General features: G+C 52.3%; 1 protein-coding gene across 2 annotated transcripts; it reads right to left on the bottom strand.

Moving 5' to 3' along the window:
- Positions 1-424: 424 nt before the first annotated feature.
- Htr6 (5-hydroxytryptamine receptor 6) lies at positions 425-17,450 on the bottom strand. 2 transcript variants are annotated; one of them, XM_087550912.1, is made up of 4 exons: positions 17,288-17,450; positions 15,922-17,189; positions 2,750-2,908; positions 425-2,555 (listed from the first exon to the last, which is right to left on the bottom strand). In XM_087550912.1, exons 2-4 carry the CDS (start codon positions 16,633-16,635, stop codon positions 2,112-2,114), a joined length of 1,317 nt encoding a protein of 438 aa, XP_087407038.1. In that variant the 5' UTR covers positions 16,636-17,189; positions 17,288-17,450; the 3' UTR covers positions 425-2,111.
- Positions 17,451-18,022: the final 572 nt, after the last annotated feature.

An 18,022-nucleotide genomic window follows, 5' to 3' on the forward strand; every position in this document is an offset into this window, starting at 1 on the left:
CATAAGTTTAGCCTTAGGACGTCTCACCTGAGCTCTAAGGCCTTGTGTCTGCATCCTCTCTGTTCCTCCCACCCCCTCTAGGTGACAGGGACAGAAGTGACCTGCCCCCTCATTGTGCACGAGGAGAAGTAAGACCCATGGAAAGCTGTGGGTGTCGTAGCGTTCAGAAACTCGATGCCCCTCCACCCTGTGTCACCCACTTTACAAGCATCTACCCGACTAACTCCATGCCTTTAATACAAACTGCTGTGTCCCCATGGAAGAGTGGTAGTGATTCATTATGTGTTGGGGGGAGAGGGTGTCACAGAGCATGCTAGGCACAGAGTCAGATCAGAGCCCAGGACATTTGGGGTGGGGGTGGGGACCCTTGCACAGCTGTTTTTCAGGCACCACGGGCTTCAATGGGATACAGTCCACCACACGTCCACTTCCTTCAGCTTCTGTTTATTGAGTCCCTCAGGCAAGCCTAGTGGCAGAGAAAGCCAGAAGCACCAGAGCCCTGCTTCCAGGGACCAGTTGAGCACAGTCAGCACCAAGGAGAGCTCCCGAGTCACACTGAGAGCCTAGGAGCCTGGGTTGATGGAACAAGGGCTCAAAGAAAGACCTGATGCTAAAGAGGAATTCAATGTAGAGAAGCATGGAGCCAAGAGTCCCCTGACCTTACCTACAAATGCAAGTCCTGTGCCAGACCAGAGCCCAACTGCCTGTCTGTGGCTTCACCCCCAAGCCAGGGACAAACATCCCTCTTTGGCTGTACTCTGCCCACCCAAGCAGCTGTCCTTTCTTTCAATGACCCTAGGAAGGACCAAAAGGAGGCAGGATGAAGGGCTGTTCTGCCTCCATCAGCTGCTTCCTCTGGGGGAAGCTGGGGCGGAGGAAACCCACACTTAAGCTTGCACAGGATCTGTCACCATCCCCTGGGCCTTTAGAGGCAGAAGGACAGGATGAGACTGGAAAGAGTCCCTGAATGGTAGGGTCCCCACCCAGCAAAGCAAGGAGGCTGGGAGCCCAATCTGGGCTGCAATAGAAAAATGGGACTGAGATGTGACCTAATGGAGAGCACTTGCCTAGTATGTGTGAGGCTGTCCTAACAGAAAACAGGGGGTCCTGGGAACACAGCTTCATTGACAGAGTGCTTTCCCAGAATGCATGAAGCCCTGAGTTCCACCCCCAGCACCACGTAACCTGGTGTGTAGCACATCTCTGTGATCCTAGCACATGGGAGGTAGAGGCAGGAGGATCAGAAGTTCAGGGTCATCCTTGGCCACATAGGGAAGCAGGGGTTACTTGAGAGCCTAGGACAAACAAAACCAAACAAAGAGAGAGAAGATGGAATGGAGAGAAGGCTGGGGGAAGGAGGGAGGAACACTTGCTAGCCTTCTACCAGAGCCAGAACCTGGCTGACCAGGGGTTAAAACAACAAGAATTCACCACGCACTGACCCCTCACAGGTGCTGGGCACACCGTTCACATTGTCTTAATAAGGTGCGATCACTCCTACTCCCCCTTGAGACCTGTCCCAAGCCCCAGAAATGCTGTATACAGTTGAGCAAGGGGTCACATTCCCAGCTACCTGGCCTCCAGTCTCAGGTGCACTTTAGTGTTGCAACCCCCATCCTAGGGGCTGGCAGGTCTGGAAGTTCAGCAAATGCATACTTAGGAATGCTCGTGAACAGACGATGTTGACTGAGGCCATCTGCAGAGGGGCGGGCACTTCGAATAAGCTCCCCAAGGCCTATGAGAACCCCAATAAACCCATAGATGGCACTTTGGATAACAGGATTGGGTCAGTCAGGAACTGGGGTGTCTAGAGTCTTCCCACCCACCATGAGAGAAAGGGATGAGGACAGATTGCTTTCCTACTGACCTGAACCAAATGGCCCAGCTCTGAGACTGCCCCCAGCCTCACTACACAAGCAACATTGCACTGGAGTACCCCACAGAGATGTTTCTGGCTACCCCTCAGGTCAAGGAGCCTGCAGCAGAAGATGGGGCTAGCTGAGGATACCTCAATTCAGCACACTCTCAGGAGACCTACCACCTCCTAGTCTCAGGGAGAGTGGGCTGAGACCTCTGGGAATGTGGCCTCCAATGGCCAGCTCTTGACCTGGTCAGTTCACGGGGGAACTGAGTGGATGCGGCCGTATCTCAGGCTCCACAGAGTCTGTGACAAAGAAGTTGACCACAGTGGTGGCCCTGGTGGGTGGCGGGGGGTCCCGGGTGGCCTCTCCAGGCAGCAGAAGCTGGGCTGTGAGCTGCAGGCCCGAGGTGCCCCCTGAAGCGGAGTCTGAATCTGAGTTCGGCGGCAGAGGCAGAGGCAGCACCTGCTGCAGGCTGAGGCCTGGTCTGGCACCGCTGTGAGAGGTCCACATGGAGGGGGAGGCAGGGCTGGCCCGGTGCTCTGGGGGACAGTGGACGCATGGCAGGAACCTGCCCAGGGCCCTCTTGAAGTCCCGCATAAAGAGCGGGTAGATGATAGGGTTCATGGTGCTATTACAGTACCCCAGCCATGTGAGGACATCGAAGAGGCCTGGGGAGATGCAGTCACACACGGCCTGTGGAGATAAGACTCATCACACCCCATGTCCCAGGCAGGGACCCAGGCTACCCACCCAGCAGGGATAGGACAGACACACAGACACAGGCACCACAGATGAGCCATCCTCCTTCCTCCCACCTTTGCCCAGTGAGGCATGGCGTCTCTCCGGTCAGACCTAAGCTCATCCCACCTTCACGGTCATCATTTTACCTGAGCTATGTTGGCCACAAAGAAGGGCAGCCAGGTGACAAAGAACATTCCCAGCAGGATGCCCAGGGTCAGGCTGGCCTTCAAGGCCTTCCTGCTATGCTTGGTGGCCAGACGCCTACTGTCAGCGGACTCCATCCCTGGGCGTGGTGTCCTGGGCACCTGTGGAAAGGAAAGCCACATAAGTTAGCTGGTCTTTGTCACCGACTGAACCTCAACCCCGATACAAGACCAAGTCCTAGTATACCAGCAGTTAACTGAGCCCTGATCCTTGGCCGGTCCCCAGCTGAAGCACTAGGCCTAACTCTAGTTCCAAACCGAGCTGACTGCAGACCAAGCCTGACATCAGTGCCAAGAACAGCACAGCCCCAGGCTGAACACTGCACTGCCCATAGGTCCTTGTATAATGACCGTCTTGAGCTGAGCCTCCGGCGGGGACCTCTATGGAGGTCCTGGTCCTACACTGCACCTTATCCATGAAGCATTTTGAGGTAGCTCAGATACAGAGTAGACAGCTCCAAGTGACCCTCCTACAATGCCAATACTCAGTGCATGGAGGAGTCAGATGAGGCTCAGTTAATAGGGGGCTTGACTAGCATGCACGAAGCCCTAGGTTCCAATTCTTGTACCTCACGAACTCAGTACAGGAGCATATGCCTGGAATCCAAGCAAGCTCAGAGGTGTAAGGCTACCCTCGGCTACAAAATGACTTGAGACTGGCCTAAGCTGTTGAAGACTCAGTCTCAAAAATAGATAAATGGTAGCTGGGGGATGGTGGCGCAAGCCTTTAATCCCAGCATTTGGGAGGCAGGGGCAGGCAGATCTCTAAGTTCAAGGCCAGCCCGATCTACAGAACGAGTTCCAGGACAGTCAAAGCTACACATAGAAAACCTGTCTTGGAAGAACAAAGAACAATGAAAAGAGATAAAGATAGAGAGGTAGGGACTGGAGAAGTGGCTCAGTGGTTAAGAGCACTTGACTACTCTTCCAGAGGTCCTGAGCTCAATTCCCAGCACTGACAGCACGCACATGGTGGCTCACAACCACCTGTAATGGGATCCAGTGTCCTCTTCTGGTGTGTCTGAAGACAGCTACAGTGTACTTATAATAAATAAATAAATGAATAAATAAATAAATAAATATTTTTTAAAAGGTAGATAGGTAAGTAGGTAGGCAATAGATGATGAAGATAGATAGGCAGACAGACAGACAGATGATAGATGATAGATAGATAGATAGATAGATAGATAGATAGATAGATAGATAGATAGATGGATGATAGGTAGATGACATTCTCCACAGACAGGCACACAGCACCACAAGCCCCATCACCTTCCAAGGCCTCAGCACCTCAAGGCCCAGTTGCACTTGCCGAAAACCACCCACGGCAGAAGGGCAGCTTGTCTGTGCAGCCCACAGAGTCTCTGCACAGTTTGGAATCATGGTTTTCCCACCATGCTCCACAAAGCAGAAGTGTTTCTTTTTAATCCCTGCACGAAGCACATGTTCGTGATGAAACCTTGGGTGAATGAGGCGGGGGTGGCTGGTGACCTTAGGGTTGCACAACTCCTTTCCAGTCCAGACTGACACCCTATTCCATTCTTCTCCTGGACACTGGTGGGAACCAAGGGAGGAGAGAGGGGCCACTCCCCTGGAAGCCACCACGAAGGGTCAAGCACCCGGAGAGGTCTGAGCACGATGCTGCCACCTGCAACCAGCTGTCCCAGAGGCATGGGATGAACCTGTTTCACCTCGAGCTCTGTGACCCCTCTGAAAATACGAGGCACCTCTCCACTGGAAGGGCTACCCATAAAAGTTTATTTTCAGGCTGGAGGGATGGTTCAGCGGTTAAGAGCACTGACTGCTCTTCCAGAGGTCCTGAGTTCAAATCCCAGCAACTACATGGTGGCTCACAACCATCTGTAATGGGATCTGATGCCCTCTTTTGGTGTGTCTGAAGACAGCTACAGTGTACTTATAATAAATAAATGAACAAACAGATAAGTAAACAAACAAATCTATTTTTTAAAAAGTTTATTCGGAGTGATTTAGCTCAGTGGTAGAGCGCTTGCCTAGCAAGCGCAAGGCCCTGGGTTCGGTCCCCAGCTCCAAAAAAAAGAAAAAAGAAAAAAAAAGTTTATTTTCACAGACAAAAGAAAAAGAAAAATCATGGGGCCTTCAAGTAAAGGTGACTGCCACCAAGCCTGACAGCCTGGGTTTGAGCCAAGGAAATGAACGTGAACTCCTACTTATCCAACATCTACCTCCTGAATGTTGGGATTAAAGCACGTCCCACCACACCCAGTTTACATAGTGCTGGGGCTTGAACCCAGGCCTTCTCACGAGCTCGGCAGGCACTCTACCAACAGAGCCATAGTTCTAGGCACGTTCTTGCCTTATGCACATACTTAGGTTTGGGACCCAAGGCTTTGCCCAGCTTCGCTCTTTTTCTTTTGAGACACATAGTCCAGACTAGCCTCAAACTGGAAATAGCCCTGCCACAGTCTCACCGGTGCTGGCACGACAGGTACATTTCAACATGCCCTCCTGGGTTCTGAAGGCAGCCAGAGGTGAGATGTGTGTGGAGAGATACAAAGATCAGGCAGGGGCAGGAAGGGAACCAGACTCCCGAGCAGTCCTCCACAGATGGAGCCGGGGTGGAGGAGGCAAAGCCTGAGTCTGTCAGAGCCGGGAAGCTTCGAAGCAAGATCACGCAGGAGCCCTCCTCCACCCAGCTCCCTGCCAACTGGGGCTTGCAGAGCAGACGTCTGTCTACAGTGCTGGAACCCCAGCTCTGAGCTGCGCTCCTGCAGGACTCAGGGTCAAAGGACAAAGCACACTGTAACAGATTTTCAGGTGACACCTCATGGTGTTGCTATCAGGGGAAAATCCACAAAACAAGCAGCCTCAGAGAGGCCCTGACCTTCCCCTCTTGGCCTTGAAAGGGTGGCAGAGGACAAAGCCCTTTAAGAGGGGTGGTCTAAGGCAAATCACAGCCCCACCCGACACTAGCTCTATGAACTTGAGAAAGAGCCCCTTGCTACAACTGGAGAGAGCATATCCTCAAGTCCCAGAGTCACTGAGGAAGTGCGGAATGTATGAGCATGCGTGTACGGATTGTACGGGCATGCGTACGCGCATGCGCAGTGCTGATGCCAACACATCCAGCTTCTCTCTTCCAAGTAGCCGCGCTCACCCATGCTAGTCTTTGTTCTGTAACCTATATTTCCCCTTATATATCTGCGGCACGTGCTGGGAGCAGAGGGTGGCTTGTCATCCAGGGCAACCTGGCAGTGCTCTTTCTAGCCAGCAACTAACTCCTCATTGGACACTCCTATTCATTGGTTTCTGGTGGAAAAGAACTGAGCTGGGAATAGTGACATACACCTTTAATCCCACCACTTGGGAGGCAGAAGGAGGCAAATTTCTGTGAGTTCAAGGTCAGCCTGGTCTACGGAGTGAGAATTCCGGAACAGCCAGAGCTACATACAGAGCTGTCTTGAACACTCCTGGCACCCGAAAGGAAAAAAAAAAAAAAAAAAAAAAAAGACATGACTGCCGCAGCGCAGCACACACACACACACACAACGAACACACACACACACACACACAGTGAATAGATACATAGAATTAAAATGTCACTGTACTTGGCTAGGGGCTGGGCATGCACCTTAATTGGCACAGTGCTTGTCTGGTATATAGAAAACTCTGGGTTCCATTCCCAGCACTACATAAACCTAGCGCTCAGAAGGTGAAGTCAGGAGGAACTCAAGGCCATCCTCTGCTACATAATAAGTTCGATGCCAGCCTAGTCTACATGAGACCCTGTCTCAAAACTAAATAATCAAACACTCTCTCCAGAGAGAACATCTCTGTATTATAGTGACACATCATCTGTCTATTAAAGAAAATATCTATGGCACATCTATCAACTGAGCCACATCCTTACCCCTAGCATTCATTCATCTATTCATTTGTTCATCCATTCATTCGTCTTCAGACAGGGACTCATGGTTAAGAGCACTTGCTCTTGCAGAAGACCTGGCTTCGGTTCCCAGCACCCACACCGTAGTTCACATCTACCGATAGCTCAAGTTCCAGGGGATCCAAGACCCTCTTTGGGCCTCTGCAGGCACCAGGCACGCATGCAGTGCACAGACATATGTGCAAGGAAATACTTAAACATATAATAAATACATTTAAATCTTAAAGTGAATGAATAAATAAAGGGACGTGTTGAGTGAAGGGGGATGTGTCACAGAGCAAGCGAGGCAGCTGGACAGGCAGCACAGACAGCGTACCTCCACTGTGTCAACAGCACAGAAAACATTGATTCTTGAGGACTTGACACAAGCACACAGCACACAGAGTGACATCAAGGATACACCGTTAGTGGGCAAGAGTGTCCCCAACGATGAAGAGACCGGGTTCAAGGCATCTTTCGCTTCACTTTGCCTTGCTTTCCGGTCCTGGACTCCGCCTCCCAACACCACAAAACACTAAAAGGAAGCGCACTTATATATTCCCTTGTTATTCAAATTGCTAACAAACGTGGGGGGTGGATGATGGCTCAGAGTTAAGAGCACTGGCTGCCCTTGCAGAGGACCTAAGTTCTGGTCCCAGAATCCACCTTGGGCAACTCACAGCCATCTGTAACTCCAGCTCCTGGGAGTCTGATGGCCTTTTCTGGCCTCCGTGGGCATGGCAGACATGTGGTGCACATATGGACAAGGAAGTACACATAGGTACACATTTAAAAATTAAGATAAGGGGCTAGAGAGACGGCTCAGGGCTTAAGAGCTCTTGCAGAAGACCTGGGTTCGATTCCCAGCACCCACATGGCAGCTCACAACCATCCGTAATTCCAGTTCCATGCCTTCTTCTGATATCTCTGAGTATTACAGCACATGTAATACATACATTCGGGTGGTCAGGACACTCGTGCACATAAAATACTTAAATACATAAAATAAACAAGTAAATGAATCTAAAATTATAATTAAAATAAACATGAAAATCAATTCAACAGTCATCCCGTCCCAGAGGGAGGTCGGCAAGATGGACTTGAGCCAGATCAAGGTCTCACACCCTGACTGGCTTCCAACAGTCAACTGACTGGCTTTAGGCAAGCTACTGTGCTTCTCCTGTCTCTTCTGTAAAAAGACGCTCCTTGAATCTCAGCACTTAGGAGGCAGAGGCAGGAGGATCTCTGAGTTTGAGGCTAGCCTGGTCTACAGAGTGAGTTAGTTCCAGGATAGCCAGGGCTACACAGAGAAATCCTATCTGAGGTATTGGGGAGTGGCGGGGGGAATGAGCTGGGAGGGGGACACATTTGCTAGCATTCATGTCATAGGCCTATGCTAAAGAATAAATAAGGTAACAAACCGGTTGGAACAGCTCCTCCAACATTGTAAGTTAGAAACACTGTAACCCTGTAGGTTAGCTGTTACTTTGTTAGCTGTTACTAATTACATTGTAAGAGTCCCAGGGTTCTCAATACCGGTGGTGCTACTGGTGACATCCAGGAAAGCCTGGAAGACAGAAGTCCCCAGAACCATCTATTCTACCCCCAATAGTAGAAGAGGGGGACGTGTTGAACACCTACTCTGTGCCAGAGCCACCTCCCCGCCTCATGGATAGTTAGTTATCTTTAGTCCTGAGATACGGTAGGCAAAATGGCTTCTCCAAGGTGATTCGGCAGTGGCGGGAGCAGGTAGGACTTGAAGGAAGAGCAGGCTGAATTTCTATGTCAAGTCCTCAGCTCAGCACAGCCACTCTGCAGCCACCTCCCCCCCAGCAGGTATTTCTGTGACTGTCACCTCCTCCTCTGAGGAGGAGGAAGGATGGAGGTGGAGGGAAGACTTGTCACTGAAACAGACAGATATGCAGTTAGGAGGGAAGGGCAGAAGTGGGAGGGAGACAGGAGGAGGGAGAGGAGGGGGAGGTCAGGGGAGACTGAGGGAAGATGGTGGGAGAGGAACAACCAGAGGGGAAGAGGAGGGGAGGGGGAAGGAGGAGGAGGGGGAGGGGAGAGTGGATTAGAAGCTGGGGGTGAGAGAGGAAGGTGAGTCAGAGGAGGAACTCCTGGCTCACCTTTCTGTCTCTGTAAGGCTGCATTCACACTGCAGCCTGATGTTGCCCAACAACGCTCTTGACTCTCTGGGATCACCTAAGGATGGATGCCCCCCCACCCCCAAACTATCTATCTCCCTTCTTTCCCCTCCCTGTTTTGGTGTGTGTGTGTGTGTGTGTGAGAGAGAGAGAGAGAGAGAGAGAGAGAGAGAGAGAGAGAGAGAGAGAGAGAGACTGTAATCCAGGCTTTCCTGGAACACCCTAAGTCAATCAGGCTGGCCTCACACTCACAGCAATCCTCCTGCCTCAGCCTTTCTCCTACATTGAATAACGGGCGTACACTTCTGAACCTCTATTGGTTTTTCTCCTCCCTCCCCTCAACTCTCTGGCCTGGCATCACCTCACAGAGACACCTTCACCTGCTTCAGTCTCCCTGACACCCCAGGTCTAAGCATAACTTCCATCTCCCAGCCCCTGGGGATGCCGGGAAGACCTGGTGAGAACCACTGTGCCAGCAGTGGGTTTTTTTAAGAGCCCAATTTCACACAGAGGCATATGTAGATAGCAGAGAGATATGTTGGCCAGCTCCCACGCTGCCCATGCCAGGGACTGGGGGGCTGTCCCCGCCTCCCTTCCATCTGCAGGGGGCTAGAGGCTGCCCTGGTAAAGGAAGAGAAAAGAGCCGGATCCTAGAAGGGAAGGGGCCCCATGCAGCCTTCTCCGAGACAGTCTCCAGCTCCAGGCTGCAAATGCCCTGTGTCTGTCCCTTCATTTGAGATAGGATCTCACTATGTAGCCCTGGATGTCTTGGAACCCACTATATAAATCAGGGTGGCCTTAAACTCACAGGGATGGACCTGCCTCTGCCTCCCGGAGTTTGAGTGCTGGGATTAAAGTTGTGCACCACCAGGCCTGGAGAGCTGCTTTCTGGATAAACCAGCTCAGAGGGACAAACAGAAACAAAGCCTAAAAGAACAGGAGTGCCAGGGCTGGAGAGATGGCTCAGTGGTTAAGAGCACTGACTGCTCCTCTAGAGGTCCTGAGTTCAAATCCTAGTAACCATATGGTGGCTCACAACCATCTGTAATGGGATCTGATGCCCTCTTCTGGTGTGTCCGAAGACTTATATAAAATAAATAGTCTTAAAAGTGCCACAGCACACACAAACCCCCAAAGGCAGTCACAAAGGAAACAGGTCCACAAGCGACTTTGAAAGCCAGGCAGTGAAGGGTCTGATGCTTCAGCAGCCAAGAGAACAGGCTTTGGGCTGGAAGGACTGTTCAGCAGTCAAGAGCATATATCCTTGCAGAGGACCCCCGTTCAGTTCCAAGCACCCACATCCAGTGGTTCCCAACGACTATACTCCAGAACCAGCCTCTGAAGACACCTGCACTCATATGCACGTGCATGCATGTGTGCACAGACACAATTAAAAACCAAATGTCTTTTTAAAAGAGAATGAGGCCAGGCATGGTGGCACACTCTTATGATCCCAGCACTTGGAAGGCAGAGGCATGCGGATCTTTGTGAGTTCCAGGCCACCAGGACTATGTAGAGAGACTTCCTGCCTCCCAAAAAAGTAGGGGGGTGGGGAGGGGAGGGAAAATGAACAGGCTGTCCAGCAGATGTTTGGCGGGAGGAGAGATATGGCATAGACACGCCTCTGGCTTGAGAACCAGGCGGATCATCTTGTCGCCAAAGTAGGATGATAGCCTTGGGAACAGAAGGGATGTCCTCCAAACTTCAGCTTCAGGGTCCACTGTGCTTTCTCTGCCTTGGCCTTCAGCTACACAGAGAACATGGCTTTGGGGGGTCTCCCCGCATCTAAGCTCCCACCCAGCTGGGGCTTAAGGTTCATCTTTACAATTGGCATAAATTTAAGCAGGATAGGACCTCTCCAAGGGCAAAAAAAAATAAAAAATAAAAATAAAAAAATAAAAAATAAAAAATAAAAATAAGGGGTTGGAGATTTAGCTCAGTGGTAGAGTGCTTGCCTAGCAAGCACAAGGCCCTGGGTTCGGTCCCCAGCTCCGAAAATAAATAAATAAATAAATAAATAAATAAATAAATAAATAAAAATAAAAAATAGGTCCTGCACACAGTAGGTAGCTTCTGCACACAGTAGGTACTCAAGCCACTGATTGGACTAACAAATTCAAGTCATGAAAAGCTGAAGGGCCCAAGCCATTCCATATATGAGTGAACCCACAGGGTGTGAGAATGGGTACCCACGTGAGCCACAGGCTCCCCGAAGCTCTGTGTCCACTTCCTTCCCACCACATACACAGGCTGGGGGTCTCGAGAGGCTCAGCGTGGTTCTGGATGCTGGTACTAGGGCGGCAAACATGACAAGCTCCTGCCCTCTTAAAGCCCACTTCCTACCCAGGAGAATCCATCAATCAATCATCTGTCCCCTGGCAAGATGTTTGCAGTTGCTGCTGAGAGGGAGCAGCGGGCCTGGAGAGAGGTCCTAGCCTGGGAGGGAAGCACTTCATCCTCAGAAGCCTGAGAACAGAAGCCAGCAGTTGAGGGACGACCATGTGGAAAGACGGAACAGCCGGTGCAAAGGTCCTGAGACGGGAAAGCAGTTGATGCTCAAGGAATAGGCAGAAGGTCAGTGTGGCTGGGAGAGGAAGAGCAACCAAGGAAATAGATGGCAACACAGACGTGGATCAGGGAGTCTCGGGACAAGAGCTACAAGGCCCACAGAGCATAGCAACAGGACCTGTCAATTAGAAGGTTACCATAGTAACCCAGGCATCCATAATGGGACTCAGCCCCAGGATAGCAGTGGTAACTAGAGCCTGGATATGTCTCACAGGTAGAGAAGAATGGACTAGGTACGCAGTGTAAGCAGCAAAGAGACATTCATCCAGGCTGCCTCCAGAGTTCCTGACCTGCGAGACCAGAAAAAGGAGGTCACCATTCACTGTCGTGGAGAAGACCCTGAGGGCCAAGTCTGGAGTCTGGAAAGATCAGAGTTCTGTCTGTACTCGGGCAGGGCTTGGCCTAGCAGCACCCAGGTAGCATTTCCAGGCGTGAGACAAAACAGAACCACTGCAGAGAGAATGCTGGGAGACATCAATAGAGTCAGGTCGGAGCCCTAGGGTGCAGACGGGGCTGGCAGATCAACAGTGAGGGAGGACCTGGGGAAGCAGCCAACAGGGACATGGTATACTGTCAGTCACTGAGCAAGGGTCACTTAGCCATGCCTGCTCTCCCTGAGCCTCAGTTTCCCCGTCATCAAGCAAGGCTGAGAGAGTCTTGTTCACTCAGCAGGGGTTTTGGAGACAAAACTTGGGTACCTGACAGAGCGTGCTCAGGACAATGGCATGGCTGTAGGAGGTGACTCCTTGCACAGGCCCTGATGTCACCAGGTGCCACCCTGGTACCTGCTGATTTATTTCACCAAAAGAACATCTGTGTCGGGGCCCTGCTGAGACCGGGGCGTCTGACAGCCTAACTTCTAGCATCCTCCATCTCTGGTACAGAGTGCCCATGCAGGTGAACATTTTTAAAACTCACAGAGCCTGCGAGAGGGCACAGAAGGTAAAGGCCCTGCATGGAGTCTGACTAGACTCCTAGCTCCCACAAGGTGAGAGAAGAGACTCCCGAACCTGGTCTTCTGCCCTATTATAGCACACACATGTGTCCACTCACACACACGATGATGATGATGATGATGATGATGATGATGATGATGATGATGATAATTACACAATACTAATAAATTAAAGCCTGGTGGTGGTGGCACACACCTTTGACCCCAGCCCTCAGGAAGCAGAGGCAGGTAAATCTCTGTGAGTTCGAAGCCAGCCTGGTCTACAGACTGAGTTCTAGGATAGCCAGGACACAGAGAAACCCTGTCTTGAAACACCTCCCCAAATAATAATAATAATAATAATAAATTAAAATTTAAAACTAATAATGTAGGGTGTGAGCTGCAAGCCGTCTTCCAGCAGCAGAGAACATGTTCTTCGTTCCTAAGAACCCTCTCCCAACTCATAATGAGAAAGCTGGCCTCAGGCTCCGGGCATAACGGACACACAAAAGCACTGTAGTGACACCGCTGGGGCCTCCAAAGTCCCTGTCCTGTGTTTCCTACGACTGCCTGTGGCGAGGGTTACTGGTGTTTCTTTTTTGGAAGAGATAGGAACTTTTCTTTCTGAACACATTCGTGGGGGTTGGGGATTTAGCTCAGTGGTAGAGCGTTTGCCTAGCAAGCACAAGGCCCTGGGTTTGGTCTCCAGCTCCAGAAAAAAAAGAAAGAAAGAAAGAAAGAAAGAAAGAAAGAAAGAAAGAAAGAAAGAAGGAAAGAAAGAAAACTGAACGCATTCGTGGAAATAAAAAGACGGGGCTTAAAAAGATGCGGTAGGAGAGATGCCCCACCCTCCACCCCACATTTCTGAGAGCAAGGTGGAGCTCAGTGGTAGACCCTGGGAAGCCTGTGCCACAGTCGATCAACATCTTCAAGAACTCAGGAGCTTCCATTTGGACTTAATATTGCCTCTCTCTCTCTCTGCCTCTCTCTCTCTCTCTCTTTCTGTGTGTGTGTGTGTGTGTGTGTGTGTACAAGCCATCTCACACCTCACACAGAAGGGATCTGAGGTGTCCCAGGAGCAGCCGTGCAGCGCCATGCACACAGGCAGAGGTCAGAGGACATGAATGGAAGTGAGTTTTTTTTCCTTCTACCATGTAGTTCCCAGGGATAAAATTTGGGTCTCCAGGCTAGGTGGCAAGTGCCTATACCCACCTTTATCTTTTAAAAAAAAATAGGTGTGTATACATGTGCATGTATGTGTGCATGAGTGTGTGCATGAGTGTGTGCATGAGTGTGTGCATGTATGTGTGCATGAGTGTGTGCATGAGTGTGTGCATGAGTGTGTGCATGAGTGTTTGCATGAGTGTTTGCATGAGTGTGTGCATGAGTGTGTGCATGAGTGTGTGCATGAGTGTGTGCATGAGTGTTCTTGCATGCTCACCCTCACGTGCACAGAATCCAGGAGACAAACCCCAATGCCTTGGAGTCACGAGTGTTTATGGGGATGCCCGGTTCCACGTGAGTGCCAGGATCCAGACTCCAGTCTTCGTGACTTTGCAGCAAGCTCTCTTAACCACTGAGGCATCTGACATCTTTGCAGGGTAAGAAACAATCCCTTACTATGTGGAGACATCAGATATTATCTGTTTACATCTCAAACACTGACGTGTAGCTCACTCAATTTTGGGGTTCCTGAGGAGAAGCCACCAGCCTCAGATACCAGGAAATTCACATAGGTGAGAAACAGGTGTGGTCACCTCTTTAGCCTCAGGCCAACAAATGGAAAAGTCAGTGAAATTGTGACAAGGCAGGAGCAAATCACCAAGCTGGAATGAAGTAAGTCTTTACAGAAAAAGGAAAACACCAGTGGCGGAAGCAGTGGCACATACCTTTAGTCCCAGCACTTAGGGGGCAGAGGCAGGCAGATCTCTGAGTTCGAGGCCAGCCTGGTCTACAGGGCAAGTTTCAGGACAGCCAGAACTACGCAGCGAAACCCTGTCTTGAAAAACCAAAAGAGGGCTGGAGAGATGGCTCCATGGTTAAGAGCACCGTCTGCTCTTCCAGAGGTCCTGAGTTCAATTCCCAGCAACCACATGGTGGCTCACAACCATCTGTAATGGGATCTGATGCCCTCTTCTGTCATGTCTGAAGACAGCTACAGTGTACTAATAAATAATTAAAAGGAAAACCAAAAGAAAATACCAAAGTTCTAAGGAAAGAGTGTGGAAGGCCTACATCTATCCTGACTGTATCAAGACCACAGACAGCTTGGGAACAGAGGCAGGACGCCTGTCCACTCATGACGCCACTGTCCTAAATGAGCGGACTTGGGAAGATCAGGTCTTGGGGCTGCTATCTTTTTACCTCACCCAAGTCTCTTGCCGCTCAGTGACCCCAAGACTACCAACCTCACCCCAAGGCTACCAACCTCCAAGAACCTCCTTCACCTGAGACTACAAGATGTCCTTGCAGAGAGCAGCTGCGACCTTTACCAGGAGCTCAAGTCTAGGGAGCCTCCATCTTGCTGGCCAGGGTAGACCTCAGCCAGGACCCCAGTGCTACCTGTTTGGCAAGAGCAGCCATGCTTGCTTGAGCTAAGGGGGCTGCCCCCACTCACAAGTAACTATTGAACTATGTGTACTAGAGGCCAAATCTGACCTAGCCTCACACAGCCCCGAGCCAGGGAGCCAGTATGGCTGAATCAACACGATGGCAACGGCGTCAGGAAGGCAGTGAACATTCAGACCCAGAGGTCAGGGTCAGCCTAGGAAGAAGTTTGCTGAAGTTAGCAAGAGCAGCTTCAGGGAGAGGCGTTGAGGCAGAGGGAACAGCAAACACAGAGAGCTGAAGCCAGGCATGGCGGTGCACACCTATAGTGTCAACACTATAGGCAGAGGCAGGAAGATCATCGGTTCGAGATCACCCTCAGCTACATAGTGAATTTGGAACCAGCCGAAGCTCTGAGAGGCCCCCTCTCAAAGTAAGGCCAGAAATCTTGGCACAGAGTTATGCTTGGCAACTTTGAGGACTGTCCTCTGGGCCCTGAGGCTGGTAGACAGAGAAGAAAAGAGGGAGAAAGGAGAAAGGGAGGGTTAGAGTTCGGCCCAGAAGCATCCTCAGGCCATATTCTGAGGTGGGTTTTTGCCTTGTGGAGAGCTAGGTTTGTAGCAGGAAAGCAACACAACCACCTTCTTTTCAGTGTCTCTGGCTCCAACTGGGAAACTGGACTGCAGTGGGAGAGAGAAGTCTATCAAAGGCTGCCTGGTGAAAGGTGACAGTGGCTAGGACAAGAGAGGATGCTTTCTAAGTTTCCCACATGTGATACAGGATGGTGCCTGTCATGGAGAAGCATGCCAGCTTCCTCCTCCACATCCACGTTTAACAGCTCACCACAGTCCGCATATCTCGGCACAGTCAGTCCTTGAAATTCATTAGAAAGGCATAGCCGCAGCCTTGTAGGATTAGCAGCCAGCGCTTACTATGAGGCAGTCACCCACTGGTCTAATGGAGGTTTATTTCTCCCCATCCCAAAAACCAGGTCTCCCAAACCCACCCCGGGTACCTGCAAGGTTTCCAAGGCCTGGCCAGCCGTGCCCGTGGTGAGCGAGGCCACTTGCACCGCCTGCTTGCGGGCAGCCAGAAGGATCCTGCAGTAGGTGAAGCAGATGGCACCCGAAGGCAGGAAAAAGGTGACGCCGGACGCCACGAGGACAAAAGGCAGGCTGGCCAATAGGCGGCACTGGCCAGGGGCAGGTGTTCGAGCTTTGCCCAGTTCGTGCCAGCCCAGCAAGAGGGGTAGGAAGGAGGCAAGCGCCGCGAGGCTCCAGGCACCCAGGATGAGCGCCAGGGCTCGCGGGGCTGTCATGCGCAGCTTGTAGCGCAGCGGCGAGAGGATGAGCAGGTAGCGGTCCAGGCTGATGAGGCAGAGGTTGAGGATGGAGGCGCTGCAGCACATCACGTCGAAGGCAGTCCAAAGCAGACAGAGGCCTCGAGCTAACACCCAGCGCCCATACAGCGCGTTCAGCATGGCTGGGGGCATCACCACCAACCCCACCATCAAGTCCGACGTGAAGAGCGACACCAGAAAGAAGTTAGACGTGTTGCGCAGCGCGGGCTGCGTGCAAATGAGCACGATCAGCAGCGAATTGGCGGCTGCTGTCAGCACGATGACCACGCACAGCGCGGCAGCCACCCAGCCGCTGCCCCCCGGAGCAGGCGGTGGCCCGGGACCCCAGGCTGGGGTGCTACTGTTGACAGGGCCTGGCTCTGGAACCATGGGGACTGGGTTGAGGACCAAGACGGGATATGGTGACTGCAGGTACAGGGTGAAGGCAAAGGAGGAGAAAGGAAGCTGCACCTTAGAGTAGTATTGGCAAAACGGGGTTCTTAGGTCATCGAGCAGCGATTTCAAGAGATCGGGAGGAGTTGTAGGGGTGCCTCCTACGGCAGGGCCACCTGGAGTACTCGGGTAAGAAGTTTGGGGAGGGGTACTGATGTGACGAGTCAATGAAAGTTAGCTTGGGGCTGGATGAGAGCCCTGGGATGGAATAGGGCCACCGGGGATGCCATAAGATGGGGGTGGGGTTCCTGGCTAGGGGCACAGCTGGGGATGTGGGAGCAGGAGCCGAACTCCCGCCTTCCGGCCGGGGCAGTCTCTCCGAGAAGGGTGGGCGTGTGAGTACGTTAGATCACCAGCTGTCGCGCGTGGGGGTTGCAATGGGGTGGCCCAAGAGCAGAAGCGCAGCCCGGAGACGGAAAGCAGGTCTCCTCTCGCCTTGAGGCACCGCAGGATCCCCGGTACCGGAGGCCGCGGACCGGGCCGGGCCAGACCTGGCCGGGGAAAGAGGGCTGGCAGAAGAGCGCAGCGCGGCGCTCCGCCCTCCCAGCCGCGCCGGCTCGCCTGGCCGCCTCCCGCCCGCGCTCCCTACCTGGGCGCTCGCCGGTGATCCGCTGCCGGCGACTGCGGCAAGCGCCGCGGGGTTGGAGACTACAGGAGGCGGCTGGTGGCGCGGCGGACATAGGGCTCCCGAGCCCGGGAGACAGCGCGCAGGAGCCCGCGACGCTTCTGCCACGCGCGATCCCGGAGGCTCCGAGGGTGCGCCCCGCCCCGCGGTGGGCGGGCAGAGCCGAGCCCCTCTAGCAGGCGAGCCGGGTCATGGTACCCAAGGCCTGGAGAAGGATGCTCCGAGCGCTCCCGGGAGCCCGCAGTCCCCACACCTCCGCCTGCGGCTTCCCTGCCCACATGTGATGGCGCAGGCAGAACTCAAGGAAGGGGGACGTGACCTGTATGTACCTGGAGACTGCTCCCCAGTGGGGGGGTCGGGCCACTCACTGTGAGAGTCACCACGCTTTCAAGGGGAGTCAGCTGGAAAATACCGAGCAAGCCGTTAGAGAGCCTTCTGAGCCTCAGTTTCTGGATCTATACAATGGGTAAATAATTTCTGCCACTCTTCACCTTTGAGTTCCCCCCATCCGTTCTCCAACAACACTGAGTGATTTTGGTGAAGGTCCCCGTCCCTGACCTGTTGGCACTCCAAGTCTCAGTGTGAGATTTGGGAATCTCCAAGCCATTAGAAGGGAAGCCGCTGCAAACGGGGGCAGGGTATAGCGCCTCCTAGTGATGACCAAGTTTTCTTCACACCTAGTAGGTACCAGGTACTGCT

The sequence above is a fragment of the Rattus norvegicus genome, chromosome 5, assembly GCF_021556685.1.
Source record: "Rattus norvegicus strain SHRSP/BbbUtx chromosome 5, alternate assembly SHRSP_T2T, whole genome shotgun sequence".
Lineage (NCBI taxonomy): Eukaryota > Metazoa > Chordata > Mammalia > Rodentia > Muridae > Rattus > Rattus norvegicus.